Raw genomic sequence first — 20,893 nt, 5'->3', positions numbered from 1 at the left:
CATCAAATGTCTATACAAATGTAGGGTATCAGCTGGTAACAGAAAGCAAGTGCTACATATGTACTACATATGTAACACTGCTGAAACATTTCTGGCCAGAAATGTGCAGTTATCAACCCAGACCCACCCTAATAAATGCACTGGCCGAAACATGATAAAAGCTCATAAAAATTTATGTTTCATAGAAAAATTTGTCCAAAAATATAATCGTATACTTTTGAAAAAGTTTAAAGTTTATAACAAACCAAAATAATAACATTTTTGTAAATAGTATTTCAAAATAGAGGCACACATAAAGTGGCTTAACTGTCATTATTGCTGTAATTAGGTTTGTTTGTTTGTTTGTTTGTTTTTTTAAAAAGCAACCTTTAGTCATTATTGTTCTCTCAGAAACAATGAAGAAGCTGTTGAACATTTATGTGTTGTGTAGGCAATCCTCTGGTCCACCCTCCCTCCCTCCCAGCCACAGTGAGACTGGGGCAGCCTGGCAGGATGTTGAAGCCTGGCTGCAGAGAGGATATGCCTACACTATTCATTTTAAACTGCTATATTTGATTTTTCTGACATTTATAGGTTACTGTTAGTGAATTTTAGATTTTCTGTAATAAATAAAATTGTCATCAAACATTATACTGCAATGCAGGGCGTCAACTTTTAAATATCGCTCTACTTTCTTAAGTCATTCAAAAATATAGATATTACTTACTGTATTCAAAGATCTAGATCATGAATCATCACAGGACAATACACAGTATACTGGGTCATGGTAACTATGGTATGTCTTCATGACTCCAGAATGGAGACATCGATCTGACTGAGAAATGAAAATTAGGTCAAGCAGTGTGTTCTTCTCTGTGGTAGGGGCAGTGATGACCTGTGCGTATCCCCTAGACTCAAACAGCTCCAGGATTGGTTTGTTTGCACTGGATAAAACATTCTCATTAAAATCACCACAAACTATGATGGGATGACAGTCCATGATCTCCAATGAGTCTAATAGGCTTACCAGGTTTTTCAGGAATGGCCTCAGAGTGTAGTCTGGAGGTCTGTATACAACTGCAATCAGAGCACTGACTGGTGCTTCAACCTTTAAAGCCAGAAATTCAAGGTCAGTTACATTATGGATGTACTGTTTTTCATGCACTTGAATGTCACTTTTCACATAAACAGCAACTCCACCACCACTTCTGTTTGCCATCTGGGGAAAGTTTGTGTAGGACAGGTGTCTGTTGCGTTTGAACAAATTGTAATTTTCCAAGTGGAGACTCTCTGCGACAAAAGAGCCCCGCAGGTGTGTTTCTGTTAGGCACAAAACATCTGCTAGACACAATTCATGGTGACTTTTGATGTCATTAATGTGAGCTGGCAGTCCCTCTGTATTATGATGAACAATGGTGAAAACCTCTGACCTGCTCAGTGTTTGCCTCACGTGTAGAAGAGGCATCATGTCATCAAGGTTGGCTTGTCTCATGTTCTCAAGCGCTGCAGTGATTTCTGGGTTGGTGAATATTTTTTTCTCCTCCATATCAAGAAGATACAGTCCACTGAGAGACGTCACTCTACTGACAGCTACGTAGGCCATGCCGGGCTCAAAAATGCTCTTAAGAGAGACAACAGCTGATGTAGTTGTCATACCCTGTACCTTATGTATTGTACATGCAAAGGCCAGCTTCACTGGGAACTGTCTTCGTACCACTCCTTTCTGCTTCAGATTCTCCTCTGCTCTCTCAATGTACACCATGTCGTCTGCTGGTGTGCGGTTATTCTTTCCAGATGTCTCATTATCCATTTTAAGTCCAAGCTTGATGATGTGTTGGTCGTTTTCAGAGTGAACTACTCTAAGTAGTATTCCAAAAGCTCCATTAACCAAACCATTTTGTATGTCAATGTTTCTGGTGAGCATGACACGAGCTCCTTCTGCAACTTTCAGTGTGTCTGGTAACTCGTTTTTACCTCCTTTCAATGGTCTGTCTTGAAGTGCCATTCTGCCAGTTCTAGGATCTTTTCTATAATCATCTGCATGGATGTCAATGATATGAGTGTGGAGCAGAGCCAGTGTTGCAGAGTTGTGTGCATCCACTTCTTTATTAGTTGCAAAAATGTGCAACGCATCAGTTGGACAAAGGGCTGGTTCAGTTATGGCCTGTGACAACAAATTTCTATCTGCTTCGCAAAGCTCATCCAACTTTCCTTTCACACGAATTCTGTTCAGCATCTCTGCAAAGACAACATCATCTTTCTGACGCATAATCTCAGTCAGAGTGATCATCTGAAAATGCTCCCGCCACAGGTCGATCTCAGACGGGTCGTGCACACAGAGAGGTTTAGACTGTCGCACTGGGGGTAGCTGATAGAAGTCTCCGACAGCAATGACTGACATGCCTCCAAAGGGTCTCCGAGTCCCTTTGATCTGTTTGAGTCTTGCATCTACATATGCAAACAGATGTCTTGACACCATAGACACTTCGTCAATGACGATTATTTCAGCATTCAAAAGTTCTGATCTGACTTCATCCAGCTGATTGCCAAGTCCCTGAATGGGAGGTTTTAAGCTTCTAGGCAGCTTGAGAAGAGAATGCAGTGTTGTTCCAGAAATGTTAAAAGCTGCAGTCCCAGTGAAAGCAGTTAACAGGACAGTGGGTTTTGATATGTCAACGTCGTCTGCATATCTGGGCACTTTGCTCAGTATCTTAGATGCTTCTGAGTAGATGCATTTGATAAGATGTGATTTTCCTGTTCCAGCACCACCATTAATATAAAAGAAAAACTGCTCTGGATTTAGAGCACAGACTCTTTTAATGCACCAGTCTCTAACTGCATAAAATATGCAGGCTTGCTTCTTGTTCAGATTCTGAAACATCTGACGTAACAATGTGGGATCAATAGCAGGGGGTTCCCTGATGGCTCTGACTTCTGTTGAAGCATCAGCCTGACGGCTGTAGTCGGGCACATCTTCCTGTTCATTTTCATTGTCTCGCTCTCTTTCTTGTTCAACAAGTGGCAACCTTACGAGATCTGATTCAGGTGCCAGATTACACCATTCGTCAGTCACACCTCTGTTCTGCTCATATTCCTCAACAGCGCTCTCGATCTCCTCACTGTTTTTCTCATATTTTTCTCTGTTTCTTTTGACAATGTGTTGCACGTACTCAAGACGGTCAGTACCTGGCAGCTGTACACAGCCAGCACCATAGAAAGCCTGATAGGTTGGCAACGATGGTGTTTTCAGTTCGTGGTCTGAACGATGAGGAAGGTACAGTTTAAGCAGTCTTCCGTAATATTGCTCTGGATGTTTTTCTTGTGAGCAGCGGTGAAATCTGATGATAGCAGGCTTATTGTTTTTGCGCCTTTGCACAAACCCCATCTCATTGAGAAGGGGCAAAACATCTTTACCTTTTTTCTGTTGGCCATAGACAATCCTGCAAGTAGCAGCAAAGTCTGCCATGCACATCTCCTCATACTCTGGTGTTTCAGGTCTGGCTTTGTATTTGTCATTCAAAGATGTCATCCAAACATTGGAAGACTCAGGTGTTGTGTTGTCCAGAACTGACAGGGGACGACTCATTTTCACAGGATTATCATCAGTTGGTATGAATATTACAGCACGTGAACATTGCTTCATGTGAAGACCACATGCACGAGCAACACACTCCTGTGCACTGATCTCTCGCTTCTTTGAATATGCCTGCATGACGGCTCTCATTTCATCGCACTCATTTACACTGTCCTTATTGGAGTTTTCAATGACAGTTTTCAGGTACTCAGATAGCCCGCCCTCTTTTTTTGATATATATTTCATTAAATAATTTGCAGCGCCGAAAGCATCTAAAACAAAGCTTATGTCGATATTACTGTTCCAGGCTTCAAGCAGATGTGGATTATAGCCATTTATCCAAGAGTCTTTTGGATCACGCTTTAGTATGATCGTACTCCTCATGTTCATTTTATTCAGGTATCTCTCATATTCTGCATGTGTCAACTTGCATCTTTCCAAGAGCTGCTCTAAACTCATGGAAGCAGTTTCAGGTTCATTCAGCAGCTGGTTCAGTGGTCTGAGCTTGTTCTTTGCCGTTTCTACTTCCAGTGCATCATCCTCACTGGGTCTTGTGATCATTGTCTCATTGCAGGGTGGTTTGGGAAAACCAAAACGGCACCCGGAGCTTAAACTCCTAAAGCACGTCTTTGTGTGGTTCTTACTGTGTTTTTGCACTTCTGTTACTTTTTTGTACAGTTCGGGTTGTTTATGTGGATCAGGCAGCTGAGCTGTGATGTATTTGTTTATAAAATCAACAACAGTTTGCTCATCATCCTCCTCAAACACAGGAGCACCTTCTACCCACAGGAGACAGTGTATGTGTGGGCTTCCTCTGTGCTGAAACTCAACTCTGTAAAAGTAGTCAATGACTTTGCCAAGTGGCTCTGCGGGAGATAAGAGTAAATCTCTGAATAATGCTTCAACTCTCTTGTCAAACATGCGCATTGTTGTGACAGGATTGCTTCTCAGGATGTCACACTTTGCTGACCAGTCGAGTCCTTCAAAATTCACTTGTTCACCTTGCTGCCTTGTTATTGCCTCAATCACTTCAGGCCAGCGCATTTCAGCAGCTGAAAATGTGCAAAAGAACGTGGGAGTTCCCAACTGTCTGATCATGGCAAAAAGATCTCTTGTTGTTTTCTCCCAATAGGCTGGGGTTCCTCTCAGAGGCTGCATGAATCTCACTGCATCTTTATTTCGCACCAGTTTCTCCACCTCATGTTTATCTTGTAACATGCCTGAGGTTATTTTTCTACCATCTCTGGTCAGAGGCTTTGCCTTCCTTAACTGTACTGTCATGCTGGATGTAGCCAAGTGTATTTCAGTCACAAACTGTGCAAAGAACAAATAGTTTGTGTCTTTGGCAAAACGATCATCAATGCAGAAAAGTCTTGATTTGAAATACCCACTGGGGGATACTTTGATCAGCCTTCTTTCATCAAGTGTGTTTTGACCTGTAGGAAACTGCACAGGGAAGGCCATGGCCTCCAGTTTAGGTGTTTTGAAAAAACTTATTGGATTGTTTCTCTCTGCAGGAGCAACAGAGTAGATTCCTTCACTGAAACATAATATCTCCTCAGCCACATCAGGGGGCTGCAAACAGGACTCGAGTGCAAAACCACCATTAGTCAGTCCATCTGCTTGCTCTGAATCATCTCTCATCTGTTCATGCGATTGTTCACCATCACAGGGTAACATGTCAATGTCCTGTTCATTTATATTTTGTGCTTCACTCAGTGCATTTTTCTCACAGCTGTCAATTTCCATTAAATCAGCCTCATCATAATCTTCCTCATTCATGTTTTCATCATCATCATCCTCATCATCTTCATCAGGAAGAGTTGGATCACACAGCTCAGCATCATCTCTGATGCTCACATCCTTATACTGTGGATGAATCTGCTTGAGTTTATGCAGTGCTTGCACAAGTTTAGACCAGCTTACAGTCTGAAACAGCTGATGACCTTTGTAAGACAAGCGTCTCTTCAGTTTCACTCTCATGACCTGAGAATTAATTCTCAATCGAGGTAGTGTTTCAACAGTTTCCTGTACCTCTGATGGGACACAGACCACATTTCCTCTAATTGCTCTTTGTCTGCCTTTGGGAAGAGGAATGATCTTGGCAAATGGTATGCACTTGGCTATGAGATGTCTCTCCAGTATGTTGAGATCAGACAGTTCAGCTGGAATATCAGCAAGATCCAACTTATTGGCAACAGCAAGTGCTGGCATGGATCCATTTTTAAGATGATCGTGGCAGGTGTGACAAATCCACTCTCTCTTTCTCTCATCGGGAACATTGCACTGCTCATTTCTGCAGTTTTCATCACAAACATGAACAAACTTTCCTGTCAAACATGTTGTAACTACATGTGGGTTTTTGACATAATTTGACCTTCTGCAGGGTCGTACTTGGTTTGGAAATGAAGCCTTGAAACATACAGTACATGGGTATGATGGTCCAGCTTTGATTTGTGATTTGAACACAGATATGGCCTCGTTAATCACACTGTTGTCACTCTCTTGGGTTTGTCTGTTCACCCATCTGTATTTCCTTTTTATTTTCATTGCACATCTCATATTGTGCATAATCCTGAAGGCAAGATTACTTTGATACCTGTCTCGCATTAGTTGTTTCATTAGTTGTCTGTGTCTTACTCTGAATGCGTTATCACGTGCATAACGCTGAGTCACTCGAGATCTCTGTCTCTCTCTGAAATCTGGGCTCTCTTGATACCTTTTAGTGATATAGTTTTTTTGTTTTTGTCTAAATTCAGCATTGTCACAGTAGCGTCTTTTAATATATTGTTGTTGTTTCTTTCTGAATTCATCGTTCTCACAGTAGCGTCTTTTAATATATTGTTGTTGTTTCTTTCTGAATTCAGCATTTTCACAGTAACGTCTTTTAATATATTGTTGATGTTTCTGTCTAACTTCAGGATTGTTTTTATATGCCTCGCTTGTAGAAGATTTCTTCTTTTCTTTGTAATCTTTATTTGAAGCGTACTTTTGTCGTTCTTTCCTTTTTTGGTTTTCTTTTCTCTGATTTCTTGGTTTGTCTGATGCCATTAATCTTCTTTTCATTTTGCGCCTTTGCTGTTTATTAACTTTTGTCAGTTTATAGATTTTTTGTATAACTGTATCAGAAAGATCACAGTTAGCACCATTTTTTATTGCAGTCCTTGACTGACAGGAAAAAACATCATTTGATGGAAGGAAATTAAAGTCACTCGATAGTTCTTTGGTAGTTATAAAAGTAAATTCATTTTGAGGAGCTTCGTGTGATGTGAACTGAGTCATACGGACTTCTTGTTGTTTCTCCAGTGGTGTACAAACAGACATTGGAGAGATCTCAGTAAGATCAGTGGTTGTGTTTCTCCTTGGAGAAGAGGAGTTTGCTTCATCAACAGTTGTATCAGAGTGAGTAGGTGCCACAGCAGTGGCAGCTGTTGGTCTGCAGACTGTGTCTGTGATAGTATCACTCAGGTTGACTGTGCTCATACTGTAGAACTGCACAGGCTTCAGTTCATAGTTACAAGAAGGTGATATCTCCATCATTTCATAAGAATCCTGGAGTCTCTTAATCATGTCACTGAGGAGTGTGAATTTCACCATCACAGCCGTACCACGATCACGTGACCATAGTGCTAGAGGAAGACCACTGGCTGTTCTGGAGTGTGGATCAAAGAAACCATATTTGCCCGATGTGGATCTGAACACTGCGATACACAATCCACTCATAATCAGTAAGGCATACTGCACATCTGACAACAGGCAGCTCAGTCCTGCTTCTAAGCTGAGAAAGGTATCTACTGCCTCCTCTGGAGGTTCTTCAAATGTCCCATACCGGGAAGGCTGTGTCATGTCGACATGATACATAGACCTGCGAGCATCAACTTTGTCTGGCAGCTCATCGGTAGCCAAATGAATATTTTTAGGAAATCTTTTCTTGGCCTCTTTGTACATCACATCACCTTTATCCAAGACCAGATTAAGGTCAGCTGTAGTCATGTTATCATTCTCATGAAGGAATGCAAGAAATGTGAGTGAGTTACATGTGCACTGCTTGTTTCTGGAGTCTCCATATTTGGGATGAGCCTGGCTGTGAGATGCACAGATATGTGTAACAGAGGGCTGGTTTTCAAAGTTCACTCTTTCTGCATGAGATGGTCCTGCCACATCACTGTGACGGCCTCTTTTTACAATATCAGCATAACCCACCTGTGGGGCACTTGACACCTCAGGTTGGTCTCTATGGTTTACCTGATGATCATTAAATTCATGCTGCAATCCAATCTTTACAGCATCTGCATAGGATACCTGTTGTACATGTGCAGGAACATGTTGACCTGCCTGTTTGACACCATCAGCATTGGTCTTTGCAGACACAAAGTCTTCTGCAGAGCTCTGAGGAAAATCACACTCAGCTTGTTCACATGTTGGTACTTCATGAAACTCATGGAACTTCTTCCAGCGTTGTTTTGCAGCTTGTGACTTTTTCTGCTTCCTTGGCATTTTTACACAAGTGTTTCTCTTAGTCTTTAGAAAATATGTTTATAAAATAAGAGTGGCACAGAGCAGGAGATGTTTTCTTTGTCTTTATATTTCAGTTTTTATTTCTCAGAAACAGATGTCTTTGTTTGTTTGACAGTTTGTCAGTCGAGAGAATAATATGCACTCTCTTTATTGGCTTGGCACAACTTAGCAGCAAGCGCAAAGTGAAAAACAGCTAGAGAGAAAATTTAGAAGAGAGAACAGACAGAGCAGGAGAAACACGGCTGGGAAATCACAATCAAACCGTGAATTAGAGTTTTCTTTATTTGTTCAGTTTGTTCTCAGGTAGAGGCAATATGCACTCTTTATTGCTTTAATGGCTTGGCATTTTTCAGCAGCAAGCCAAGAGTGAAAAACAGGTAGAGAGAAAATTTAGCAGAGAGAACAGACAGAGCAGGAGAGACACGGCTTTAAATCAAACCGCAGAGTTTTCTTTGTTTGTTCAGTTTGTTCTCAGGTTGAGGCAAAATATGCACTCTTTATTGCTTTATTGGCTTGTGCATTTTTCAGCAGCAAGCCAAAGAGTGAAAAACAGGTAGAGAGAAAATTTAGCAGAGAGAACAGACAGAGCAGGAGAGACACGGCTTTAAATCAAACCGCAATAAGATTCTTGGTTTGGCAAAATTTCTCACAAACCACAGGGTGAAATACAGATGGAAAGAAGGCAGAGACAACAGGTGGAGTAGGACAGAAGATAGAGGGGTTGGGGGGTTGGGATGTGAGATAGAAGACTGGAGATCTGGTCCTTGTTCTTCTTCTGCACACTGTGAACAAAAAACAAGAAAAAAAAATAATTTTAATAAAATTATATCACATGGTAATTGTATGAACTAATTGTGACTACTGAAAAAGGACAAAACAAATATTCAAGCTAAACTGTTGTCGGCTGCCATGTGCAAAAAGTTGCACAATTTGGCACTTTTTAAAAGAATAAATATTTAATTAAATTCAGCAATAATATTTTTAAATACAAATATGATTGAGTGAATTGTTAACTAATCACATGTAATGTGCAAAAATGTACGAAAAAAATATTTTAGCCCAATTGTTAAGCTGAACTTATGTGTATTTATTATAAAAATGTGTTTAAAAGGTCTAGCACAAAGTTTGAACCCATCACTTTAAAGCTTATATTAGTCAGACTCTTTTTTTTAAAATTTTGGTGTACTTCTCTAACAGTATGTGCACACCTACCAGGCAAAGCACAGATGTGAGTCAAGTTCCTGAAAGTGTAAGACAAGAAATAACATGTTAGTTGTCTGTACAGTGTTATCAGACTAACAAAAAAACAAAGCCCACACGACATGATACACTGAACTTATAGTCAGCAGGGTAATTATAGAGTAATATAGCACACCAGCTGATACAGCAGCCATTTTATAATTCAAACTAATTAACTGAAGTATTTATTTAAGTACTTATATAAGGCTACTGTTAGACTGTTACTAGCCTTAGCATCGCTGCTAACGCTAGCATTCCTGCTAGCGTTAGCACTTCAGTTAGTGTTAGCACTGCTGGTAGAACTAGCACTCTTACTGTTAAAACTGAGGCACAATGGCAATAATAAAGCTCATTTGTTACTTTTGTCTCACTGACCGCCAATAAATATCACAGGAATATTCTTTTTGTCAGTTAAAAACTGCTAAGGCTAGTGTTGGCACTATAGCTAGCGTTAGCATTGATGCTAGCATTAGCATCGAAGCTAGCATTAGCACTGCTACTAACAGCAAAAGTCATGAAGTACTCTTACTGTTAAAACTGAGGCACAATGGCAATAATAAATCTCATTTGTTACTTTTGTCTCACTGACCGCCAATAAATATCACAGGAATATCACAAGAATATTCTTTTTGTCAGTTAACAACTGCTAAGGCTAGTGTTAGCACTATAGCTAGCATTAGCATTGAAGCTAGCGTTAGCACTGCTGCTAACAGCAAAAGTCATAAACCTATATAAATGGTAGCAAAGGTTATTCTTTTTTTGCTTTCTTTATTCTTTGAACTCTGTTGAACTTTAAAAAGACTTGATATGTGAGTTTAAATGTCAAACATGTATTTTTACCATCATAAAATTAAAACAATGCTGTACTGAGTGTATTGTACTTACCACAGCAGAGAGCAAAGCGGAATGACGGCAGTTGGTGCAGTGATTAGTTAAAGACTGATGAGGCGTTCAGGTGGTGCTTGGAAATTTGAGCATCAGTTTGAACATCAATAATGAGCATATATATTTCTCTGTCATAGAGAGACAGAGAAAAAAATACACAAGACTCACCAGCATACAAATTGGTACTTTTTCTCTTTATGTCACTCATTCGCTTATACTCAGGAAAGAGGGCAACTGGCATTAAATTAGCAAATAAAAAGTATGTCATCTTGAACTGTTTTATGGATTTTATTTTAAGACTACTTTGAGCGTATTCGTGGGGAGATAAACTATACAGACTAAAAACAGAGACATTAAATGAGATTCGATTATTTAAAATGTGGGAAAATACACTACAGACAGGTAGATGCTGTGAGCTTTAATTATCCAGTCAGAAAAGATTATTTTAAAGTCATCAACTGACTAAAACTGCCGAGGTATGAAAAACCTGTGTGGAGAAGACAAGTCCACCAATACACAATCAACTTGAATTTAACAGGGCAATAATTCAGGGCTCTATTCAGTTAGCCTATATTAACTACTGACATACTGTTAATCTGTGGCAAAAGCCTGTCAAACCTGTCTTATTGTACCTATTGAAAAAGTTAATCTTACTACAACTGCTTAGATGTAACACACATTTTTGATTTAATCTTGGCAGAGTGAGAGACAGAGCTCGTTAAGCAGGCAGGTGTGAGCCTGGTTGCTATAGTGACTGCACCCAAGGGCTCCATACACACGGACACAGACATGCACCTCACTTTTGCTGCTTAAAATGAACAGAAAAGTCAGGCCGAAACAAATCATTCCCAAATGAAAAGTAAAAGTCGTATTGACAAAATTCTTTCACCGTGAGCGACAGCAATGTCTAGTCTACTGAATTCTCAGTTTTCATCCCTGTGGAGTTTATTATATGGACGTGGTGACAGTGGAAAGACACCATGCTCTTCTGATTTTCAAACGAACCTTCTGAGCCATTTTAACATTAGAGTCTATGGAAGAGTTGGAGGGAGGAGGCTGTGCATTGGTGACATTTACGAAAGAACCATAACACCTAGTACAATAGTAAACACATTGGATGAAAGAGGACAGCGATGGCTACGTTTTGAGGGTAAAATCATACCTGTAGAGCAAACGCTGCGGACACAGCAGCAGTTTTAAAAAAGATTTTAAGATAAATTTTTTTGCTCCTCTCACTCTAGCAGTTGAGCTGCCTCACTCTAGCCCCAACATTCCGTCCCATACACACCCATTATAAACTCTGAAACGGGTGAAAAAACATCATGAAACTTAAACTGGAACTGAAGAAAAAGTATAATAGATATTGAAAAGATAAATACAAGTTGAATAGTTGAATGTCTTGTCTTCGTTTTAAAGTTTGAATGGTGGCTCTATGTCAATGTATGTGGAAGTAGTAAGAGTTTAAAAATGAGTAAGTTGAATGAGGATTTGAAGGGTCTCCCCATTGAAATACATTATAAATTTTTGTTGAATAAAGTTGAATAAAATTAAAAATATAAATGTTAAAAATATGAAATTTAGAAGCAGTGTTGTCCAAAAGAATAGGAATCTAACGGTGTTTGAATGGTTTTTCTAAGTTGAACGGTTTTGAAGGAGTTAGATGCCAAAAAACGTACGGAATATATAATAATAATAATAAAGATTCGAATAACAATACTGTGAATGCTTTTCAAGCATTCACACTAATAATAATAATAAAGATTCGAATAACAATACTGTGAATGCTTTTCAAGCATTCACACTAATAATAAAGATTAGAAGAACAATACTGTGAATGCTTTTCAAGCATTCACACTAACTAGAAAGTGCATTTTCTGAAGAAACTGCAGTGTGAATGCTTGAATCTGAATGTATGCACTGAAATGAATTAATTGCTGAATTTTGAGTTAAAAATATTGAATGAGATTAAAAAAAAACAAAAAAAAAAAACGAATTTAACCTGAAAACAAAGGTGCTGAACTGCTAAAAGCTGAAGGTTACACAGAAGGAGTTGGAAAAAAACTGAAAATGTTTTAAATGTAAATTAGAAAACCCTAAGAAATGAGAAAAGAACATTTAGAGTCAGAAAACATCTGAATGAATATTAAAAGGTCATATTCTCTGAATCACTGAATGACTCAAATGTGATCCCTCCACTTTGATCCACACAGTTTAAAAAGTTTAAATGCCTGAGCTTTGAAAGATACGGTGTTGGAAAGAGAACAATAATGGCGACAATTTGAGGGTAAAATGATGGCTGTAACACTGTGGACACAGCAGCAGTTGAAAGAGAAGTGCTTAAGATGAATCTTGGTACAGTGGCAGGCAGAGCTCGTTAAGCAGGCAGGTGTGAGCCTGGTTGCTATAGTGACCGCACCCAATGGCTCCATACACACGGACACAGACATGCGCCTCACTTTTGCTGCTTAAAATGAACAGAAAAGTCAGGCCGAAACAAATCGTTCCCAAATGAAAAGTATAGGTCGTATTGACAAAATTCTTTCACCGTGAGTGACAGCAATGTCTAGTCTACCAAATTCTCAGTTTTCATGTCTGTGGAGTTTATTATATGGACGTGGTGACAGTGGAAAGACACCATGCTCTTCTGATTTTCAAACGAACCTTCTGAGCCATTTTAACATTAGAGTCTATGGAAGAGTTGGAGGGAGGAGGCTGTGCATTGGTGACATTTATGAAAGAACCATAACACCTAGGACAATAGTAAACACATTGGATGAAAGAGGACAGCGATGGCTACGTTTTGAGGGTAAAATCATACCTGTAGAGCAAACGCTGCGGACACAGCAGCAGTTTTAAAAAAGATTTTAAGATTAATTTTTTTGCTCCTCTCACTCTAGCAGTTGAGCTGCCTCACTCTAGCCCCAACATTCCGTCCCATACACACCCATTATAAACTCTGAAACGGGTGAAAAAACATCATGAAACTTAAACTGGAACTGAAGAAAAAGTATAATAGATATTGAAAAGATAAATACAAGTTGAATAGTTGAATGTCTTGTCTTCGTTTTAAAGTTTGAATGGTGGCTCTATGTCAATGTATGTGGAAGTAGTAAGAGTTTAAAAATGAGTAAGTTGAATGAGGATTTGAAGGGTCTCCCCATTGAAATACATTATAAATTTTTGTTGAATAAAGTTGAATAAAATTAAAAATATAAATGTTAAAAATATGAAAAATAGAAGCAGTGTTGTCCAAAAGAATAGGAATCTAACGGTGTTTGAATGGTTTTTCTAAGTTGAACGGTTTTGAAGGAGTAGGATTACAAAAAACGTACGGAATAGATAAAATATAATAAATAACAATACTGTGAATGCTTTTCAAGCATTCACACTAATAACTAGAAAGTGCATTTTCTGAAGAAACTGCAGTGTGAATGCTTGAATCTGAATGTATGCACTGAAATGAATTAATTACTGAATTTAAGTTAAAAATCTTGAATGAGATAAAAAAAAATCCGAATTTAACCTGAAAACAAAAGTGCTGAACTGCTAAAAGCTGAAGGTTACACAGAAGAAGAAGTTGGAAAAAAAAGCTGAAAATGTTTTAATTGTAAATTAGAAAAACCTAAGAAATGAGAAAAGAACATTTAGAGTCAGAAAACATCTGAATGAATATTAAAAGGTCATATTCTTTGAATCACTGAATGACTAAAATGTGATCCCTCCACTTGGACCCACACAGTTTAAAAAGTTTACATCTCTGAGCTTTGAAAGACAAGATGTTGGAAAAAGAACAACGATGGCGACGTTTTGAGGGTAAAATGATGGCTTTAACACTGTGGACACAGCAGCAGTTGAAAGAGAAGTGTTTAAGATGAATCTTGGCAGAGTGAGAGAGAGCTCGTTAAGCAGGCAGGTGTGAGCCTGGTTGCTATAGTGACTGCACCCAATGGCTCCATACACACGGACACAGACATGCACCTCACTTTTGCTGCTTAAAATGAACAGAAAAGTCAGGCCGAAACAAATCGCTCCCAAATGAAAAGTAAAAGTCGTATTGACAAAATTCTTTCACCGTGAGCGACAGCAATGTCTAGTCTACCTAATTCTCAGTTTTCATGCTTGTGGAGCTTATTATATGGACGTGGTGACAGTGGAAAGACACCATGCTCTTCTGATTTTCAAACCAACCTTCTGAGCCATTTTAACATTAGAGTCTATGGAAGAGTTGGAGGGAGGAGGCTGTGCATTGGTGACATTTATGAAAGAACCACAACACCTAGTACAATAGTAAACACATTGGATGAAAGAGGACAGCGATGGCTACATTTTGAGGGTAAAATCATACCTGTAGAGCAAACGCTGCGGACACAGCAGCAGTTTTAAAAAAGATTTTAAGATTAATTTTTTTGCTCCTCTCACTCTAGCAGTTGAGCTGCCTCACTCTAGCCCCAACATTCCGTCCCATACACACCCATTATAAACTCTGAAACGGGTGAAAAAACATCATGAAACTTAAACTGGAACTGAAGAAAAAGTATAATAGATATTGAAAAGATAAATACAAGTTGAATAGTTGAATGTCTTGTCTTCGTTTTAAAGTTTGAATGGTGGCTCTATGTCAATGTATGTGGAAGTAGTAAGAGTTTAAAAATGAGTAAGTTGAATGAGGATTTGAAGGGTCTCCCCATTGAAATACATTATAAATTTTTGTTGAATAAAGTTGAATAAAATTAAAAATATAAATGTTAAAAATATGAAAAATAGAAGCAGTGTTGTCCAAAAGAATAGGAATCTAACGGTGTTTGAATGGTTTTTCTAAGTTGAACGGTTTTGAAGTTATAGGATTACAAAAAACGTACGGAATAGATAAAATATAATAATAATAATAATAATAAAGATTCGAATAACAATACTGTGAATGCTTTTCAAGCATTCACACTAATAATAATAAAGATTCGAATAACAATACTGTGAATGCTTTTCAAGCATTCACACTAATAATAAAGATTAGAAGAACAATACTGTGAATGCTTTTCAAGCATTCACACTAATAATAAAGATTAGAAGAACAATACTGTGAATGCTTTTCAAGCATTCACACTAATAAAGATTTGAAGAACAATACTGTGAATGCTTTTCAAGCATTCACACTAATAATAAAGATTAGAAGAACAATACTGTGAATGCTTTTCAAGCATTCACACTAATAATAATAATAAAGATTAGAATAACAATACTGTGAATGCTTTTCAAGCATTCACACTAATAATAAAGATTTGAAGAACAATACTGTGAATGCTTTTCAAGCATTCACACTAATTATTCAGTCTCTTTGGGCAGAGCAGTGTTAGAGTACTGCTTAAGTCTCACAAAACTCTGTTCAAGTTGGACTGTTTTGCTACTTTTCTGCATACTCAGTAAAAAGTAACTTGAGACTCATCTTTGATATATTTGAACACGTTGTAGCATCATAATTAATGGAGACCATCGCCTGTTACAGGAGATCACTGACAGTATAAAACATGGACTGTGACATTGCTCATTGTTTGGTGAAGTCCCTTCAGTCCGACTGTGAAACCAAGTAGACATCCAAACTTGTTATCTATTGATATCTAATCATTATCTAATGATTTTTGATTGACAATTCATTAGACAATGAGCATGTCTGGGGTCATCTAATTGTGACATTTTATAAAATGAACATGTTTTATTTATTATGGGCTGAAAATGAATGCATAAACACATCAGCAAAGTCTTTGCTGAGGTCACAGCGTGATGGAGGACAGAACCATTTTCCCATAGATTTGAACTGCAAGTCCTTTTGTAAAAAGAGAAGTGGCCCCTTACTTGATGTTTCAAAGAATGCAAGAAATAAGATATTTCCACTTTGGCTCCACGTTTCAGACCAAGAAGTTACATCTATCTTTTATGCTGTCTATGGTAGATATTTAACAGTTCACTTGTCACTAGAGATGTACCGGTCGACCAGCTGGGGACCAAAACTGAATCCAGCCTTGTGATAGACTGGTGATCTATGCAGAGTGTACCCTGCCTCTCACCTTATGAGAGGTGGGATTTTCTCCAGGCCAATCATGAACCTCAACCAGATAACTGGAAGAAAATGGATGGATGGATCAGCACATTCGTCTGAAATGGAAACAAGAGAATCAGTCTGAGACATTTTCAATTCTGAGCTAGTTAGCTCTAAATGTTTAGCGTTATGCAAGCACAAATTTTAATTTCACAAGTTATAAGACAATAATGTCACAGTCACATGCTGTTAGTGTAGAAGTTCTTCACTGACGCTGTACATGAACAAGATACCAAGATCAACATTTTGTGATGTGTGTATGGCAAAAGGTAGACCATTGGGAACCTCCAGAAAAAACATTTGGAATAACAAACCTTATGAAAGACTTAAAATACCTTCACCCGGCTGAACATGCTCAGTTTAAAGCACAGGTGTCGAACTCCAGGCCTCGAGGGCCGGTGTCCTTGATCCAACACAGCTGATTTAAATCGCTAAATGACCTCCTCAACATGTTTTGAAATTCTCCAGAGGCCTGGTAATGAACTAATCATTTGATTCAGGTGGGTTGACCTAGGGTGAGATCTAAAACCTGCAGGACACCGGCCCTCGAGGCCTGGAGTTCAACACCCCTGGTTTAAAGAAACTAAAAACTAATACAGGGATGGCCAACTCCAGGCCTCGAGAGCCAGTGTCCTGCAGGTTTTAGATGTGTCCTTGATCCATCACAGCTGATTCAAATGGTTAAATTACTTCCTCAACATGTCTTGAAGTTCTCCAGAGGCCTGGTAATGAACTAATCATTTGCAGGTGTGTTGACCCAGGGTGAGATCTAAAACCTGCAGGATACTGGCTCTCAAGGCCTGGAGTTGAACACCTCTGAACTAATATGCTGAAACTAAAGCTAGCCAGAGCTGGCTACAAGCCAGTGGCCCTTCTATCTTTCCTTGGTTTGAGCACTGAACAGACCAAAGCAACTAAAAGCAAAATTATAGAATTATCATCGGTAATCGATGATCGTTCTCCATAGATGAGGACAGAGGCTTCAGAAAACTGATAATGTAACTCAACCCAAAATACTGAAACACTTTAGTGAGTAGGTGTTACTTTTTATGTAACACCTACTTTTGTTTGTTCAGGTAAAATATGTCCAGGAAAGCTGAGAGTAATCCTACAGCAACTCATTTTCGGTGAATTATTATTTGGACTTGTTTCCAGCAGCAGAGCAATTTCTCATGAGGATGAGAGAAGATCCTGTAACTCAGTGCATTTGGGGAACATTGTAAAGTTCAATAATTAATTTTATTATGAAACCAAAATTCTTCGTCAATGAAAAGTAGAAATGTGTTTGTACTTGCTCTCAGTGACTGTTCTTAAAAAGAAAATAAATCAGAATCAGCAAAACATCAAATTGGCAAGTCAAACTTAAACATCTTGATGCATGCTCAGTCATCCAGATAAGTAAAGAAAAGTTGTTTCTGTTCATCTCGACGTAGCGTTTTCAGTGGGTGAAGTGTTTTGTCACTCATCAAAGTGACTTCTTCAGTTTCAGCTGACTGCAGTTTTCCCCTGTCTTATAAACAGTACATTACTGAAACTAGTTGCACTGAAGGAACAATTGGCTGGGAGGTCAGTTCCTTGATCATTAATAGAAATGTTATTTGTCATATACACAGTACAAGATATAGTGAACACGTAGTTAAATGCTTGTGTCCGATCTGCAGACGTAGTCGTGCCAGTCAAGGGCTTGGGTTTCAAATTTCAAATTCAAATTTTATTTGTCACATACACAGTCATACACAGTACGATATGCAGTGAAATGCTTACGCAACTGCTCGTGACCTAAAGAAAAAAAGAAAAGGCTATGAATAAGATAGGAAATAAATATGAAAATTAAAAAGGGTAAATTTAACTAGGAAGGAATAAAATAAAATAAAAAGTTAAAAATGAAATAACTGTACAACACAAATTAGAATGAAGGGTAAATTTAACTGGGAAAGAATAAGATAAAATATATAAGTTAAAGTTGAAAATAAAATAACTGTACAACAAAATACACAAATACACAGTATAGAAATATATAAGAATGTATGAAGAAATATAAATATATATATACAATAACAGCAGCTGTACAAGTATTAAATGGAAATGAAGAAATATAATGTCCAGTGATGTGCAATCCACATTATGTCTTATGCAGTGCAAATATGCTTAAAGTGATTTAAGTGATGAAGTGAAAACAATGTCCAGAATGTCCAGTGTGTGTGTAAGAACTATATGTGTGGGTCAGTACTGTGTGGTGGTGTGATTGTGATTGAGAGACCGTATCGCCTGCGGGAAGAAGCTGCTCCTCAGTCTCTCTGTGTTGGACTTCAGGGAGCGGAATCGCTTCCCTGACCTCAACAGAGAGAACAGTCCATTGTTGGGATGGCTGAGGTCCTTCACGATCTTCCTGGCCTTGGTCCAGCACCGCCTGCTGTAGATTGAGTGCAGGTCACGGAACTCAGAGCGGATGGTGCACTCAGCTGATCGCACAACCCTCTGTAGAGCTCGTCTGTCCTGCATGGTGCTGTTCCCGAACCAGGTTGAGATGTTTCCCGTTAGGATGCTCTCTATGGTGCACGAGTAAAAGTTCCTGAGCACCTTGGAGGGCAGTTGGAAGTCTCTCAAGCTACAGCTTGTAAGAGAATTGTCTCTTTGAAGATTTATCTTGCAATTCTTTCTCCCTTTTAATCTGTACGATGTTCTGAGTGGTAGAGACGCTGACGGGCCTTTTTCACCACGGTGTTGATCTGACAGGACCATGACAGGTCCTGCGTGATGTGAACTCCGAGGTATTTGAAGCTGTCCACTCTCTCCACTGGGCACTCGTTGATGACGGGGGTCTGGTAGTTCCTCTCCTGCTTAGTGCTGAAGTCCACTATCAACTCCTTTGTCTCACTCTCTTGAAGGCTCTCCTCACGTCATGCTCGGAGATGACGAGCATGTTTCTGGTGTTGGCAGTATCTTCCTGTCTGCAGCCGTTAGCGCCGCTAGCACTAGCATCGTTGGAGTCCTTAGCTGCAGCCTCGAAGCGAGCATAGAAAGTAGGGGTGCAACGATACTCGTATCGATATTGAACCGTTCGATACAGAGCTTTCGGTTTGGTATGCATATGCATCAACCAATACAAAATTTCAAATTTATTTTATCAACTTTCCTTCTGACGATGCTGTCTGTGTTGAGCGTTCAGTGGATCTGCGCTCGACAGTGCAGCCTAGGTGGAGTAGTCGAACACAGATTCACTGAGCGCAGGGCAAGCTAGTGAGACTGAAGTTAAGCTCTCCTTGCAACATGGCAAATTGAACCTCCCCCACCCTCATTCAGATCTGGCGTTTGGAACTATTTTGGTTTTCATGTGACGTATGACCCTGAAGGTAAGCGCATCATGGACTAAAGTAAAACAGTATGTCGGATGTGCCACGCAATGCTCAATTACATGGGTGGGAACTAGAGCAGGGCGATATGGCCAAAAATATTTATCACGATATATATTTGAAAATTTGCGATAACGATATAACTGACGATATAATTGCTGAGAGACAAAATAAAACTCCACAACATTACTAGCGCAAAAAGACAACCTTCCATTTATTTTCACTTAAACAAGAAGCTGGTTTTTATGTACATTAAAGCTTTATAAAACTTTAACAGTGCAAATGCAAATTCCTTGCTGAAAGTTTAACCAAAAGGCATTTCCAGTAGAAATGGGCTGACATATCCTGAGCATAACCATGTATAATATCCACTGAAGTTAAAAAGAGGTGCTTTGCAACATTAAACTGCAGTGTGCAGTACGTATTTTTCGGACCATAAGGTGCACGGGATTATAAGGCACATTAAGCGAAACAAAGCAGTCAGATAAATCAAACTTTATTAAACTCATTCTTCTTGCTTCCTCCACTTCTGTACCATTGATTCATTAATGTTGAATTCTCTGGCAGCTGCTCTATTCCCATGTTGTTGCAGTGTATTAATGACTAACCTTGTATTGTGGATGGATTATCTCAGTTGTTCTCCTGACTGAAGTTTGGTCCGTTTACAGCATCCTGCCATGCGATTGCATTTGTCTCTAACCATGAGGAACCTTCACGTTAACTTTTATAAGTGGAAAAGTGTTAGTGTTCGTCCTCCAGCTTCACTGTTTATGTTATGCTAACATAGCTGTGTCGCTAGCGATCACGTAGCACATCATTATATACCAGCTAGCCAAACTTCAGTAACCCTACAAATGTCACTGCTGTTTAGTTTCCTGTCTTCGTTTATGTTGGAAGTGATAGCAGAGCTGTACGTTTGATTTTTTTCAGAAATCTCTCAGTCAGAACATGCAATATCATGCTTAGGTAACTAGCGAAACTAGCGAGCTAACTTCCGCTAGCTTCCCGCTAACTTCTAACTCCGTTAAATGTAATAAATTTTGTTTTCATGGATGCCTGGAAGTTAAACTTCATATTACACCTGGTAAAGCAGCAATGCTGATCGTTTTATTAAAGATGGAAGAATTTAGACAGTTTTTAACTCTCAGTGATGCTGCAGTGTTCGTTTGACCTGAAAAAGACGGAGTTTAGGACCCAGATTACTCCCAGATTTAAAAGCATCTTAGTCCGACAAATACGACAATAACGACGGCC

The 20,893-nt window shown here is 39.0% G+C and overlaps 2 protein-coding genes and 1 long non-coding RNA gene across 4 annotated transcripts in view; 1 reads left to right on the top strand and 2 right to left on the bottom strand.

The window, feature by feature from the left end:
* LOC309701437 (uncharacterized protein) overlaps positions 1–20,893 on the top strand; it is a 266,740-nt gene that overhangs the window by 223,022 nt on the left and 22,825 nt on the right. The gene's annotated exons all lie outside the window — the stretch shown is intronic.
* Positions 475–7,399, bottom strand: LOC309700172 (uncharacterized protein; the record flags this gene model as incomplete). Its single annotated transcript, XM_082523618.1, has 3 exons — positions 475–1,087; positions 1,410–2,563; positions 7,052–7,399. 3 exons carry the CDS (start codon positions 7,397–7,399, stop codon positions 1,063–1,065), a joined length of 1,527 nt encoding a protein of 508 aa, XP_082379744.1. The 3' UTR covers positions 475–1,062.
* On the bottom strand, positions 8,121–10,185 carry LOC309701644. Its single transcript, XR_014275198.1, has 2 exons — positions 9,284–10,185; positions 8,121–8,853 (listed from the first exon to the last, which is right to left on the bottom strand). It is a non-coding gene; the product is annotated as an uncharacterized lncRNA (long non-coding RNA).

Source organism: Aulonocara stuartgranti (genome assembly GCF_965226115.1).
Source record: "Aulonocara stuartgranti genome assembly, chromosome: 23".
Taxonomy (NCBI): domain Eukaryota; kingdom Metazoa; phylum Chordata; class Actinopteri; order Cichliformes; family Cichlidae; genus Aulonocara; species Aulonocara stuartgranti.
The sequence above is the reverse complement of the archived record's forward strand: the minus strand, read 5'-3'. Positions and strand labels throughout refer to the sequence as shown.